At 43.5% G+C, this 16808-nt stretch overlaps 1 protein-coding gene across 4 annotated transcripts in view; it reads right to left on the reverse strand.

Moving 5' to 3' along the window:
* The window catches only part of CERS6 (ceramide synthase 6), a 132699-nt gene extending 116714 nt beyond the window's left edge, over positions 1–15985 (reverse strand). For all 4 annotated transcript variants that reach the window (XR_007507438.1, XR_007507440.1, XM_049811802.1 and 1 more), the window contains exon 1: positions 15561–15985. Coding sequence is in view for 2 of the 4 variants with exons in the window: in XM_049811802.1 (XP_049667759.1) it covers positions 15561–15730 (170 nt within the window). In the remaining 2 variants the exon portion in view is untranslated. The remainder of the gene's footprint in view (positions 1–15560) is intronic.
* Positions 15986–16808: the final 823 nt, after the last annotated feature.

The following is a 16808-nucleotide window of genomic DNA, read 5'->3' on the forward strand; positions in this document are numbered from 1 at the left end:
GCTGCTAGAGCTTGCAGCTGCAATGCCTTTTTTCAAGATTTGGGTTCTCCAGAACAGATTTCTGTTAAAGACTTGCAAAAGTTCTGCATGTTTTGTAGTTAATTTCGTCTTGTTTCAGGTCTCTCCTTGCCAAAGCAGGAATGAGGTTGATCAATGGCATTTCTTTGGAAGCGGATGCTTTGTACAGTTGATGGCAATTGTCGTTCACTGGGACCTTATACTTAGTCTTATTTAAGAGATGGAGAGAAAAATATCCTAGGAAACTCAAGTGTGAAGATGAAATTTTCCATCTTCCTTCTTCCCCCTATCCTCATTTGTCCCAGCCACATTTTGAAGTTATTCCAGACCAGAAGTAACTGCACCTATAAGACTGTAAACTGTCCAAGGGGAAGGGGGTTTAGGAGTTCAGCAGAATGGCTCACCTTGCAGTAAGTTCTGAAAACTTTTTGCTATTTTTGATAGTTCTCATTAAACAATGTGAAAACATTTTAGAATCAAGAAGCAGTTACTGTTCTTACACTCATATTACAAAAAACGATCCCAGGCCCCAAGACTACATAACAGATCACTCAAAATAATCAGCAGAGAACATGAGCATGCTAAATTTCAGTCCTCTGCTTTACTGTTAACACTCAAAGTTAGACCTCCTGAGGCCAGGAACCTTGCTCTTTCAATGTGAACAGCAAGACCAGACCAGGATACTTCCAATCACTGTCCCACAGGCTTGTGGAGGCTCTGGAGGATGCAGAGCCCACTCCTGTGATTAAGCTTTCTGGTTGGTAACTGCTCTTCTGTGAGCAAAGCTCGGGGGGACATTTGCCAAGCCTTCACTTTGAGTTTGGTTAAAGGGGAACTGTAAGAAAATACAGGGTGGATCCAGTGTGCTCCATTTTCCCATTCATTATGCAAGTGTACTCATTCAGAGGCCTCTTTATGTCATTCAATATAAATAAATACCTGCAGCACTACCAGGCAAGGCAAAAAGAGCACCCTGTTGTGAAGCAGAGTGGGAGACTTGTTAAGACAGTCTTGGAGGTCATTATTATAACCTATTTAAAATCCACATGTACACACACACCCAGTTGTACTCTCTAAATCACAAAATCACCACATCTGGAACAAACATAATCATCATTCAGGATGACACTTTTCTTTTTCTGTTTGTGTGTAATCAACAGAGCTCTTAATAGATGCTTACATCGTAACTCAGGCAGTGACTATAGTTTACATAGAACACCTGGGTTGGCATTAAGCTGCTTGCCACTCAGACTGACAGCAACACAGTTGCAGCACAGTACCTGTTAGGGCAAGCCCAAGATACTCCTTCCAGGCCACCCCTACACTTGTTGACAGGCGCTACAACCATTGCACAGATGTATCAGACCTTCTTCTCCACCACGAAGTAGCTTTGTGCAAGAGCAGACCCAGGGCAGGAGACAAGAAAGCTGTCTACAAGCTTACTAGTAGCCTGTCACAGAGTTGCAGACCTGATGCTTTAAGTCAGTACTAGAGATGCTCTTGTTCAGAAGGGACTGAGGGAAGGAGTAGCAAGGCTATCAAGTGATCCCCTTGACTGACCAATCACCTTACACCATGCAGAAGCAGAGGCCCACATCCTACTCTGTCAAAAAAGGAGAAATCTTTCTAGTTAACATCAAATGTTAACTAACCTTCTATGTTCAAGATTTTCAGACAGAACAATACTCCATAGATACACACATACTACTAGTCCCCAAAAAAATGAGGGAGGGAGAAAATGTGGCACTTAATCAAGGAAAGAAAAATGGAATTTTAAAAAAATAATAATTTTTAATATATATGTATCTTCTTGATATCTACCTAGGTGTACAGATTGAATGGCTTCTGCTTCTTAATTACTAAACCAGTAATCAGATGGCTACATACGACCATTCATAATGACATACAATTTCTGGTCTTTCAGAAAGAAAGTTTTATGCTGATATAACACCAGAACTCAGCAGAAGCTATTTTGTAATTTATATTGGCAGAAGATCAGATTCAGGACTTCTGTGAGTAAATAAATCATATTCAAGAGTAATATAGACCCTCAACTGGTATAAATCAGTCTGACCACCCTCAAACAAACTGTGATTTATACCACCAGCAGACCTTACTATATGCAAATAATCAAATAAGACTGTGTGACAAAGCTTTCTTTATGCAGGTAATACAGTTTCACAAAATTAATGCACTCTTTACATTAAAATTCATGTAGGAAAGCAAATGCTAATATTACAAGAGAGACAGCTCATCTGATGTAGGGACTCCAGGATGTTTCATAGGAAACTGTAGGAAGTCATTGGTTAGGGAGCACGAAAAACCCTGACCACTGCAATCTTATTTTTTCCATGTACGACTTAAGATTTACTGGTCCATGTGCAGCAGGCAGGCCTAAAGCTTTGGAAGAGATTCACAGGATCCCCAGATGAAGTTAATACAAGTCTGAAAGAGAAGACCAGATGCAAGCGGTAACACCTGGATTCCAAAGACTATTTTTATATATGAAGATGAACTAATCCAGCATTTTATCTGGAATCTCTACATGGAACTATATCAACGAGAAGAAAAGTTAAGATGCTGGAAACTACTGCCTTGGATTTTCATTCCAACATCCCTTCCCCAAGACAGCAGGCCACCAACATGAACAAACAAAAATAAAATCAAACAACAATCCATAATAACACCTTCCCATTCTGGTCAAGAACTAAAGTCAGCCACAGTTATTCAAGGGAAGCAAAGGTCCTTTGGAGATTGCACACAAAGCACTGGATATGGAGGACTGAAATCAAGGTTACCTTCTCCTTGTTCTGTGAATCACTTTATGGACCACATTGCTGGCAACATCCTTGCTTTGATAGCTACCTCCTTCTCTGTATATGGCTTCTGTACATGTTGTGCTCCAGTCTGAGAGCTGAGAGAGGATGGCAGATTATACAGCAGATAACGTCATTTTCTTAGTCAATGCACTTGGTTTATTTCCAAAACATTTTTCAGGGAATATTTCCTTGTATGCATACAGGACTTTGTAGAAAGAAAATGTGAAAGAAGCTATGATTTTTCTTATTAAACACTTTGAGGGTTTTGTGATTAAGATGACCAACGTATTCTTTTTCCACCAAACTAAAAAAGATCCTTGATAAAATTAAGATCAGCTTGAAACCCTTCCCCAGCCCAAACCTGTCTTCCTACATACCAATGCACTCAGCGGGCCTTCCTCTATGGCTGCTTTTACAATTAAATGCCATTTTAAAAGCTAAGTTAGGAGTCTCTAATATTCTTACCACTGCTCTTCAATAAAGGTGCAATGGAAGAGCAGTTCACCTGAATGACAGAGTTGCTACACGCTCCAACAGCACTGAAGAGGGGCAAACGACTTTGCTTCCTCTCTATTTCAGTTGCTGCCTCTTCCATACACAAGAGCTGGGCAGCAATGGACAAACCTCAAGACAGAAACTCCAGATTTCCCCTTGCCACCAGCAGCTCTGCAAAACATCATGCATGAACAGACAGCTTTTGTTCAAAGGGGGGAAAAATAATCAACAAAACGGCAAATAAAAAGAAGAAAATAAGATGGGAGCAAATGTAGGACAAGAAAACATTTCTGGGGCATAATGCATAGCAAGAAATACTGGAATAAACCTTAATTTTAATCTAAATATGAGACATGTAAGCGGAATTTATTTTGAGATAGGGGCACAGCTATAAGATGTGAAATGAGAGAGTTAAGTGTCATAAATCATATGCTTTGCCCCCCCCAAATGTATTCTTTTTGAATCATTAATAGGGAGCTTCCACAGCAGATGTGAAACAATCAGAATCCTAAATTCTACCTGTATATTCATACAGCCCTGGTGCTTCAAAGATGTGATGGCTGTCGTGTTTCAAGTTATAAATGAAAGCATGGTAATAAAATAAAAACAAACAAAAAAACCCTGTACCACCACTAGATCCACCCTCCAGAATAAGGAAAATGATTTAACTACAATGCACTTAGAAGTAAGTGTAAAAGCAAATACTTCAAGGTAACTTTGCAGTTTTCTACTCTTTAAGGCACCTTACTTGAGTAAGAGATTTGTTATTAGTATTTAAAGCTCTAAGCCACTCTGGTATTATGCCTAAAGTATTCCAATCAGGAAACAAGGCAAAACACAAGTAATGCTATGGTAATGGATACAAAGTGCTACTTTCTCTTCAAACCTTGAAGTCAGCTCTCAATTGAAGAGTAAACAAGATGAAGTAGTATTCTTCCATTTCTGCTAGTGCACTTTTCATCCTGACAACTGAAGGTAAATGTCAGACTAGAGATTTGAGCTCGTGACGTAATTCTAGCAAACCGTCAGCCTATTTTCAAGAAAATCGACCTGTTCGGAGATTATTTTTTTGTTGTTAAATAAAATAAAATACAAGACAAAAAACACAACAAAACCTTCTGCACACCATGCGTACAGATACAAACTGAGTAACTCTTAAGAACTGGTAAAGAATGTATGCTTCTGGAGGCTGATAATGCTACAGAGATTTCTTTTTTATCTCTACATCGTTGTCTTGTAACCAGACCCATTTATCAGTGCTGGCTGAGAGTCAGGACATCTGTTCCTGACAAAATTTTGACATTTCTAATTTCCATTTCATTCCAAACTGGAAGAAAAGCAAATATTTTTCACATTTCCTATAAATGCTCTAGAAAATAACAATTCCAGGTTAGGACACACACGAGTTCCTCTAATTAGGACCAAGAGTTCCTCCAATTAGGATACAGGGTGCATTTCTTCTGTCAAACTGTTTCATTATCACACTAACAACTGACATTTTGAAATATCTCATTTTCTAGACCAGTCTATATTTTATAGCTGTTGTTAAAGATTTTCTTTTTATTTAATAATTTGATGTGATGTCACTGTGATATACAAATTACTCTGTCACACACATGTACATAGGTATTTACAACTATACATATATTACCTATATAAACAATTAGTGAATGTAGAACTAAAGACTGGCTTCTCTTGGTTTTTTTCTAAGACAGATTTGCTCTTATTACTTGAACACAAAGGGAATAAAAGCTTTTCCAGTAAGGCATGTGATCACTGTTCCCCATCTTCTAAGCACCTCTTTCTGTGAATTTTTTTCAAAAACAGAATTATCTTGAAGATATTGCAGTGTGGCGAAGAATCAACTTAAGGGGAACAAAACTAAAATTATCCTCAAAATTGCCTGGTATAATCAAATTTAATGCTGTAGGAGACTCAAAGTATTGATCCTATAAGGGAACAGAACGCGTTTATATCACAGCAACTCAGACTTCATTTTGGATACCCTCTACCTGTCCTAGGTAGAGGAGGTCCACATCTATTTCTTGATTACGTCCCGTCTGCTCACATGCCAGACTACAATAAAATCAAAAGACCCATTCTACAGAAAATGGAAAATCCAGATGTCTATTCAATCAAGTGTTATGTGTCCTGCACTAATTAAGTTTCTCCTGCAGGCTTACAGAGAACATCAACCTAATCCTCACCTATTCAGGTTTCCAATACAGTTTACGAACTTCATACAGACATAGGATCCCATGAGCCCCTTGGAGCCCTGCACTGGGAAAGCATGCCATTTAGTGAGGTTTATGATTTCACAGAATCACTGAGGTTGGAAAAGACCTCTGGAAATCACTGAGTCCAGCCCCCTACTCACAGCACAGTCAACTAGAGCAGGACCATGCCCAGCTGGTTTTTTAGTACCTCCACAACCTCTCCGAGTAACCTGTCCTAGCGTTTCACCACCATCCCAGGAAAAAGTTTAAACATGTTTAAACAGAATTTCCTGCATATCAATTACTTGTTGCCTCTTGTCCTTTCACTGGACACCACTAAGAAGAGTCTGGCTCTGCCTTCTTTACTTTCCCTATCAGGTATTTGTACACACTGGTAAGAACAGTCCTAGCTCTCTCAGCTTCTCCTCATATGTCAGATACTCCAAATCCTTAATCACCTTAGTGGCCTGTCACTGCCCTCACTCCAGTATATTCATGTCTTGTAGAGGGGAGACCAAACTGGACTCATCACTCCAGACATGGCCTCACCAGTGCCAAGTACAGGGAATAATCCTTTCCCTCGACCTGCTGGCAACACTCTCCCCAATACTGCTGGTGCATTTCTGGCTCATGTTCAACCTGTTGTCCACCAGCACTCTCAGGACTCCATTTGCAGTTCAATTTGTCATAATCACGTCTGTGCAATCACTGCAAAGTTAATTTAGTACAACAGGTGTTGTAATCCTGGGGAGCGTTTGGCGCTGGAACTGTTTATATTTTCAGGCTACTCTCTTATCATATCAGTTCTCTCCCTTCTCTCATACTAGGTGTGTGGGAAAAGTTGACAGATAAGTATCAACCACCCAATTACCCCCCAATTATTGCTTCAATACATACAAAACATGCTCCTGCTTGTGGTCTAACCACTTGCTTTTCTTTTTCTCAATGGCTTCTTTCCAACATGATGCTGGTAAGAGGAATAAGTACTCCCAACTGGACCCGATCATCTTGTCCAGCAGCATGCTTTGGACAACCGCAAGTAGTAAACAGCAGGACGCTCAAGAAAATCAGATGGACAACTGCAGAAAAGCTTGTCAACAGGCACGTTCCCCCTCATGACCCACTCATTACCTAAAACTTTGTTTTCAACAGAAGCAACTGGTCTCACCAGTTGCAAGGGGGATTCTGGTCTTGATGACTCACTGGTCTCACCTGCTACAGCAGTGCCCAAGAAAGCCACAGCCCTGACAGTCAGCTGGTGAGAGGCTGGAGCCCTCCAAGCTCCCCACCTGAGCAGGTCTCGTCCTGGTTGAGAAGTGTGTCAGAGGAGCTCACCATCACCTGAGTTCACCCACCACCCCCAAAATTTCTCAGCTCACTTTTCATTTCACATAGATGTAATTTTGTCTGCTTTATCACACTGTAATGCCCGCAGGCTTAGACTAACATTCCATGTTTATGCTGCCCACCTACAAAGTTTCAGCAGCTGCCATGTCAAGGCTAACTTCTGTACTTCTTAAGGAACATATCTTGTTCAGACTGACCCCTTCACGATGGCACACCAGACAGTTTGTCTCCAGCTATGTGGACCACTGTATTTCTCAGCAACAGATACATCATACAGTCACAACAGACACAGGCAAAAGCAAGCACAAGGGATATTACAGTGTACCATTCTAATCTTTTCACATTACTCACTTTTGTGATCAGCAACTGCTTTTGAGTAAGCAGGGTCTCTTTACTTTGCACACTTATTTCCAAATAAGCAATTCCCTGCCGCCACATGAAAGCGTCTCTCACTAGCCTAGGCAGTTATGCTCGTTCGTACCATTTGTCCACTTAGACAGTATTGGTGCAAAAGCAGCTTTCACAGTTTAAAGTTCTGTATAACTACAGGATGCCAAACATCATAGCAAAGTAGAAGCTGAGAGTAGCCTCTGTTTCCACTCTCTTCTCAGTAAGGATGAGAGTCCCAGAGACATAGTAAATGACAGTCCCAGTGAAAGTTCAGGTATCTATACAACATCATATAGAACTGAATTCAGTCAGCAACAGAGGTGAAAAGGGAGTGAAGAGATCCCAATTCCAAAGTGAGGATTTCAGCATCATTTCTATCAAGCCCTCTTCTCCTTCTGCTTACAGAACTAAAAAACATTAAGGTTATCTTGGAGGATGGCATGTGATGACACCACTTGTAATAAATAAAAGCCACTTTTTCCTCTGGGTCACCCCATTATTGTTAAAAATAGAGCAACTAGCCTGTTACAAAGGATAGACAAATACTACTGCATGCACAAATACTCGTACAGCCTCAGGAATCAAAGATTTTATGCCAGTGAACACCCTCTGGACTCTAACCTCTGGTTTTTTTGCACCAGTGTTGACTATGTCAGCTAGATTTATTTTTTTTATATATATAGTACTATAGATATTCCCCTCCATCCCTACAGGAGAAACCAAGACAGGGAAGATACTATTAAAAGGAGGCTTTTACTGCACTCATACTGAGAAAAAATACAAGTGATTTAGTTATATTGCTTTAACCATCCTAGTGTTCCCTGCAAGTACAAAGAAGGCTTTTCATTGTTTCAGACGAAACTTTAAAGGGCATCATTTATAATATTAAAATGAGGTTTAGGTTAGTGAACCTGAAAGATACTTCATTAATACCAGGTAGCCTGGAGAACTTTAGCATTCTATTCCTCCCCATGCAAAAGGTAACTTGGATTAATAGCCGATATACAAATATATATATCTCTTACATATTCTAAAATACACAACATGGCTAACTGGATGTTATGCTTCTTTACGGCTCTTAGACATTCTTAGTAACTGTACAGACAATTACCTTGAGAGTTAAAATTTGATTATGCTATACCAGTAACAGTTACATGAGGCTTCAATTGCTCAGCAGTATGAAAGCTTACCAACGGCAGAATTTGTGACTATGAGAGGTATTACCTACATAGGAGAAAAATCATTACAGTTTACCCTCTGCTTTTGGTACAGTAGTTACAGCTTTGTGTTACAGGCATTATGAAAACCATCTCTAAGATTATAACTGGCTATGCTAAATACTCCAGCTTTCCCACCTACACCACAATTTGACTACTTCAGAATAACCAGAAAGGTATCATCCTTGTGAGAATGATAGATGCCAGATGGTGTAGAGTTAGTCTTCTGTAAGGACCATGTGCTAAAAAGACTTCCTCACAGAGGATGAAAGTTCTCAGCCCATCTGATTGTCAGAAACTTTGCTCGCTTTAAAGTAAGACATCAGTGATTCCTCCTCTTTCAAGTCATCAGAGATCCACACATTTCTCTCCCTTTCCCTTGACCTGGATGCCCATCCCTCCTGCACCCCCAAAACCCGTAAGTGCTCAATGAGTGAAGGGAGTCACTGGTGTGGGAGACCACAGAGCAATCAAGGTGTTAGATAAACACCTCCAAGGAACTGTTGATACACATCATATGCATCTGACTGTCCATAAGATGCCAACTACAGTCTTAAGCATACTACTGAATATTATATAAGGTTACATCACTTATGAAAGCTACATACTTTTATGCTGTAATTTTAACTTTCTTTTCAAAACTCCAAGACCACTTTGAGACAGGCACAGAAACCCCAAATACTAATTAACTGTCAAACTACTGTAGGCATGGAATATTTAACAACTGGGGAAAAAAAGAAACAAACTAACAAAACACAAATATGATCAAGTAAGCACTGTTCAGCTTAGGCATCCCCTTCCTCTCTACCCTGTTGACAGATAACAGAGATAGAGCCAAGGGAACAGATTTCCCCAAATATTAATTTACTAAATACTTTGTATGGACTAATAAGACACTGGTCTGCAGATGTGTAGAAAGAGGCAGCATACCAGAAGCTCTTCCTTTTCTGAGAACAAATTCTTAGCAAATGCCTGTAAATCAGAGGCAGAAGTAGGAGCAACCAAAAGAGCCAAAGGCAAGTTGGATCCAACTGCGCAATTACAGGAATACAGGCAGGAACCAAATAGAAGTTTCTAACAGTAACTGGAACCTGCACTCAGACAAAACCCCACTAATGGCAGCTCTGCCCCAGTAATAAGCTCCCAGTACCCACTAGTGACCTGTCACTGAAACCTTTCCCTCAGCTAAGCTGTGGTTTGGCTGTCATAATTCCGTCACCTGGATATTTTTGAAATCAGTTTTAATGGCATTCTCTACTGGAACTCAACACATATTTCCCATTTAACTCCCAATTTTAAGATTGGCACTAATGTACATCTATAAATGGTCCTTTATGAAGGACATTTAAATAGTATGTATTTTATCTACTCTACCTTCTTTTAAAGGAATGCTCTCAGCTTACGTCTGAACATACAACTACATTACAGAACAGAGATGCGTACCAGCCAACACAGACACTGTCAAGGTGGGTGAGTGTACACCACATTGGTCAGGGCTAGTGAGACAGAGCTCCATCCATGCCAAGACAGACAATGGCTCTCCAGGTAAAAACAATCATTTTGTTGTCAGATATTGAATTGTGTTAGTGACTGAAGCTCAAACACTGCAACCCTAGAAAACAAAAACTGGTTACATAAAGGAAAATATAAATGACAGAAAATTAATAACTAAAGAAACACAAAGAAATGGATACTACAATCAGCAAGAGAGAAATTTATTTTAAAGCTGTTTACTGCTAGTGCTCTATTGTTACTATTTTAAAAAGAAATTGGCTTAAAGTTTAAAAAAAATTGCTTTTTTGGTTATTTTCTTTATATTGCCTTTGTCTTTTCATAGGAAGTTACCAATTGCAGTGTCCTATTCCATTTCAACTGAATTAAGCATTTATTAAATAGTAATCAAGCAAAAAAAGACATTAGAGGCCATCTTATGAAAAAAAGAAATTATAAAAAAATATAGAGAAAAAAATGTAGAAAGTTATTGCCAGTGAACACATGCAACTACTTACACACAAATGACTTATACTTGAACAATCAGATTTTGCTTAACACACAAGGAACTAAGCAAGAAATCTACAAATATCACAGCCTACAAACAGGTTTTGATAGAAATAACAATCATTGCCCCACCCAACATCCCCAGATGAGGTTTTGGGCTGCTGGAAATGCACCAAGTTTGTACCGCCTCTTCCAACTACTGTATCCTGTCTAGCCTCCTTATTGTTGTAAGGAAGCACCGATACTAGATATCTTAGGGATTATGAAAATCAAATTTGTATGTATACACCACATACCAGAAACACTTGCAAGACTTTAATGTATTGTCACCTGAATTAATTTTTACAGTTAGCAAAATATATATATATACACACACACACGTGCACACACACAGTCATTGTATTATGTCACCCTGATCCACTAGGAATTCCCTGATCCACTGTGTCATACTAAATGAGAGTCAGTTGAGGTTACCTTTGAGGCTGAATTATCATTATAAAAGCAAAATGTCATACAAAAGCCATGAATTTCCATACGCTCAGTGTCTAGAGTATCTTGATCTGACTGATAGTAAATGATGAGGCCGGCTCAGTTTAAATCAGCACAGCTGGAAGGCTATTCCTATACATAATCAAGCCATCCCTGATCATATGAGCCATTCCATCAACTGAGGAATATCAGCTTCACCTCTGAGAACTGCGGCCACCCCTCACCCCATCAAGGCCAGAGAACAATAAAGGCATTTTAAGCCCAATTTGCAGATTTATGGAGCGATCTCATTAGATCTGAGCCCAAACTGCTGCTTACAAGGTGAGGGAAATAAAGTATACTGCAACTACGATGCAAAGATGAGATATGAGAAACTTCAGTAGATGAGCCAAGTGTAAAGAAAGCAGTAATATCAGATTACTTGACTCAGAAGATTGCTGGACCATATCAGAAATCTGTGCAGTTAGCACTTCTTTTGGAGGATTCAGCCAACTTGTCCCTTGTAGAGAAGTGCCTAAAGCAGAGGTGTATTACCCTGTTGTTTTGTGTCCAACAAGCACACCGATTGCTGAGCAAACATTGTTTTCATATAACCACAGGCCCCTCACAGAGGACGTGCTTGGGAGGATAGGAAAGGATGCTGTTTCTGAGCATAGAGGGTGAAGAGCTATGTGATTCCATAAAAGAAAAAATTTATTTGCCTAGAATAACAGATGTTTCTTTATCTTTTTAGGCCAATCAAATAAGAACTACAACACCCTGCCATTAGCAAGACCATTTTCAATTCAGCTTTAACCTGTCTTGCCCACACTAGAACTGGAAAGGATCCGGGGAGAAAAACGCTGGTATTATTGAGAACTTATGTTATCTCCTTATAGCTGAAGGTGTTGTATAGTACAGGAGGGGATCCTTAATTGCTTACATGCCTTTAAAAAAGTCACAAAAAATGGATGGATACTATGAAGAAGTATGTCCCCACATTACCACTGCATTGCTAAACTCCTGCCATCTTCCAAATTACTAGGTAACACTATCTTTGCACTTAGTTATTATAGTTTTCTAAAATGTACTTTGTGTTTAAAGAAAGAGATGAATGAGAAGGAAGGGAAAAGAGAAAAGGCTGTTAAGGTATTTTAGCACCTCATCCATAACTATGATGGCCTCAGCAGATAGATCCACTAAATCTCATGTTTATGAGATTATACCTCAGAGCAAAGCTTATTTCAAGAGCACCCATCATCAGATCCAACTGCTGAAGCGATTCAGCATACACTTAATGTTCTAATCTACTTTTTTCCTTTCATTCAAGAGTGCTGGTCAGGGATGGCAGGACAAGAAAATCAACAAAAAATATTTTATTTGGAAGGAAAAAAAAAGAAAAAATATTTCAGAAGCATCTAGATTCTCTTCTTGACTTGGTTAATTGATTTGTCAAACCAGTAACAAAAAAAATCCCAATAGGATTAACTGTTAATAATAGGTGAATATGTATAGAACAAAATTCCCAAGTTCCGTTTTTTCAATTGCACCTGCAAATACGTACATACAAATATATATGTATATACAATATAAAGATATACATAAATGAAGTCAACTTTAAACTCTTAGCATGACAAGTTTTATCCCGCAGACATATCAAGAACTTTGTAAGCAAAGACACATGAAGTCCAAATCACAGCTCCCCCTGAACCACACTTCTTACTATTGTGAAGATCCATGGAGTTAGTCACCCTTCATAGCAAGGGTAGTAAACCCATACTGCTTCAGCAGCCTAGCAGTCAGCTGCTGTGAAGGAGTCTGAAAATAATGGATATAAAATACTTAATCAGGTTCTTAACACTTTGTGGCTGCTTACCTACCAGTATAAACAATTACAAGGGCACCTGTATTATGTATTTTACAAAACAAAATAGAGAATAAACTGATGTTACAAATATTGCACTACAACCACAGGTTTAACCTGGTTGTTGGTTTTTTTTAATGTATTACAGCACCTATTTTTATTCTTTTCTTCAGTTGCTACCATCTGCAAAAGCTTGTTCCAGGATGTAGCACGTACAACATCAGTCATCCACAACTTGAGTTTTGAAAGGCAAAAATGTAGCTGTTTTAATACACAGAAGAATGAAAAATTATCAGTTTAACAGATATTCCTTTCTTTTCCCTTCTAGATCTTGTATAGCTTTATCAATTGAAATAATTGCAAGCCTTCAATTAATTATGTGCATGAGACATTTCTGTGGCTCCCAAGCAAAGCAGAGGTCTGACAAAATACATTACTAACGAGCAATAATAAAGTCAAAGACAATCCCATGATTTGATCTGTGGAAGTGGGTCCAGTCACTTTTGCTCAGCCTGCTTTAATAAAATGCCCTACATGAAAGATCACAATTGTACCATGCCGTGTGGATTAACCCCACACAAAACTGCCTGATCCTACTCTCACAGTGGAGTTTTGCAATTGATTTGAAATTAAAAAGGAAAAAATAGATACTTAAGTAATTGTTAATAAAACCTCTTTGGGGGTCTCTCACCTACTATCGGGCTAGCAGAACACATTTCCAGATCTAAATTTCAAAAGTAGCCCAATGAATATACGAGAATTATGAAAACATACTGATTTTCTCATCTGTATAACTAACACTTAAAAATATAATGTACTGCAAAATTATAAATTACTTTAATTGAATGAAGAAAAATAACCAGAGGAAGTGGATACAAACTACTAAATAATCAGAGTAGCTTCTATAACACTAACAACAGCCACATCAGAACTAGCAGAAACATGATTGTACGTTTAGGCTGAAATTGTCTGACTAACTGTTCCTCCATCTAAAGACAGCCCTGCTGCGATACATATTGCAGTTCAGATGGCAAGGGATGCAACATCACATACCCACTTTCAGCGCTTGAAAGTACACATTGTACAGACTGCAAATGAGAAAAAACCACAACACTAATGATTTGACATTATCTAAATAATACTTGGCACTCAAATTGTAACTATATTGCAGTATTTAACTTAGGGTAAGTGTTTAAATTAACTTTTGATAACCTCAGATTTTCAAGCAGACCACAAGTTTTGCTGTCTTTTTCAGTAAACCTGTAAAGCAACACAGAAGTTAACAACAGCCCACGACAGCTCATTTTTCAAAACAAATAAGGTCCTCTCAACTGAGTCATGAAAACAGCCAAGTTTTTTCACAAACCGACATCCCAGGTGCCATATTCTAACCAGGGTGAGGGAATGCTGAGGAGATGTGGAGTGCTAACCTGACAGATCGGCTGTTTCATCATTTCTAAAGCATCTTTATAGCCTTTCTCTGGTGTGTGGTAACTACTGGTCTTCCTTTATCTTCCTCGACTACCCTAATAGCATTGCCTAGGAAGACAGCACTGAAAACGCGTAGGTGTTGGCATAGGGAATCATTCTTTTGTTCTCTGCAGATGGAGGGAACACCACCTTTGTCAGGCAGCACAGAAGCGTGCGCAAGCGAGCAACCCACTTCGCTTCAGCTGCCTCCCCATGACGGGCGGCCTCTGTTAAACGACACCCGTCAGGAAACGCTCACAGACAATAAATAAATAGTCATCGCTGACCAATCACTAGTTTGACGTCTTGTGTTTAAATACACATATGTACCTATCTGTACGTGGCGAATTCGGCAATCTCAAAGAACGGCGAGTTTGGCTCGGCAACGAACAGCGCCTGGAGCGCTTCTCCAGACCCCGAGATCCTACCTCCTGGCAGCGCCTGGGGAGGGTTTCCGACGCGAGGCACGGACCGGTCGCGCCGCTACCACACACGCCGGCCGAGCAAAACTCTGCTCAGCCGCACGACAGCGCCTTCCCCTCAGGCCGGTGCCCACCATCAGCCCCCCACGCCGACCCGACGCCCGGCCCTAACGGCCGCCGCCTCCTCAGCCGCGCAGCGCCAGCGCCTCGCGCCGCCGGCGGGAGCCAGGCCGAGTCCTGCCCCGCGGCCCCGCAGAGGGAGGGCAGCGCGGGCTTCGCCCCGGTTTACTCTCCGGAGGGCGGCCCTGCGGCGGGGGCACGGGCACGGGCGATCTCTCCAGCCGGGCGGCCCGTCCCCACAGCGCTTCTTGCGGGGCTTCCCCGAGGGGGGCGGCCACGACCCCGCCGCAGCCCATGGGTCGCGGCCGGCGAGCGGGCGGGCAGGCCCCGGCCGGCACAGGTGCCCCAGGGCCCTTCTCCCCCGCGCCACCGGCGCCGGGGCAGGGCGCCGCGGGCCGCCGCAGGTGGAGGGAGGGCTGCGCCCATTGCCGGGGAGACCTCGCCTCCTAGCGCCCGCGCCGGGCCGCGCTGCGGGCAGCGGGAGAGGAGCGCCGGCTGCCCCCCGAAGCCCCTCCACCTCCCTGCGTCGGGCCCGCTACGTGACCGACCGAGGGGCGAGGGAAAAGCGAGGTGAGAGCCCGGCAAGGCCGCGAGAGAAGCGCCGGCGGAGGAGGCCGGCCGGGCCGCCGAGGTTTCCCGGCTGCCCCTCAGCGAGCGGGCGTCGCAAGCCGCGCGGCCCGCCCAGCCCCGCCGAGCCCGGGGCGGCGCGGCGTTACCTTTCGAAGAGCAGCCGGATCATGAAGATGCAGAAGGCCAGGGGGAAGGCGAGGTAGAGGTCCTCCGCCTGCGGGAAGGCGGCTTCCTCCGTGCTCTGCAGGTCCGCCCAGGTGACGTTGTGCGGCAGCCAGAACCGCTCGTTCCAGAACCAGGCGAGGATCCCTGCCATCTTTGCTTTGTCTGCCGCGGCGCCCCCCGTTCCGTTCCGCTCAGCTCCGCTCCGCTCCGCCCGCCGGCCTCCCTCGCCGCGGCGAGGCGTGTGCGAGCGGCTGCCGGAGGAGAGGAGGATGGAGGCGTGTGTCAGCCCCACAGCCGCGGATGATGCTGCCGAGCGGCGCGGCGCTCTGTGCCGGCTCCCCGCCCCGGCCGCCCGGCGGGGGCAGCGGCCGCCCCGCCTGTCACACGGCCGCGGCGGCCCCCATTGGCTCCCGCCCGCGCCCCGCCGCTCGGCTGCCCCGGGGCCCGCCGTGCAGGTCCTCAGGCGGCCACCGGGCTGGCCCCGCCGGGCGGCCAGGAGCGGCCTTACCCCGCCCCCCTTCACCTTCCGAAAAGCCTCACCAAACCCTGGACCAGAAACTACGCGGCCCGAGCGAGCGGGGACCCCGTCCTGGGGCCACTCACCGCGGCCGAGGCTGCCGCTTCAGCGCCGGCTCGGCGTCCGGCCGGCCCGGCGGCGACCCGGCTCCGCGCCTCGTCCCCCCGCCCGGCCGCCGCGGCCCTCCTTCCCTCCCGGCGCCCAGCCGGGCCGGGCCGGGCCGGGCCGACCCGCTACGCGGTACTGCCGGGCTCCCGGCGAGCCTGGGAAGGCTGTCGCCCGACTGAAACGGGCAGATGGCAGCGACCAAAAAGCCCTCCTTTCCTGAACTCTGCACCGCCACACGGACCGGTGTGGGCTGCCTCCGGCTGGTCCCCGCGCGAGTGACCCCTGCCAGGAGCGCTGCTCTCTGCCCTCTCCTGCTGAGGCGTTATAAATGGGAGCGGGACTGTCCTGGGCGAGAGGGCCCTCCGAAAGGTTTAATGACTTGACCCCGTACGCATGTACAGCAAACGGGCGTAAACGAGGCACGAAAAGCGTCTGAGAGCACACCTCTCGTCCGCGACAAAACTGAGGTTAGGACCGTGGCTTTGCACCGCAGCTAAAGAAAATCTTCTTGTGTTTATGTAGGTTTTTATTTTCAGTTCCTTGTCTCGCTGCACGGTCCCGCTAGAGGCAAGCAGCAAGAGGAAAACTGTAATTGTCTCCACCA

This window comes from Accipiter gentilis, chromosome 1 (genome assembly GCF_929443795.1).
Source record: "Accipiter gentilis chromosome 1, bAccGen1.1, whole genome shotgun sequence".
In the NCBI taxonomy this organism is placed as follows: Eukaryota; Metazoa; Chordata; class Aves; order Accipitriformes; family Accipitridae; genus Astur; species Astur gentilis.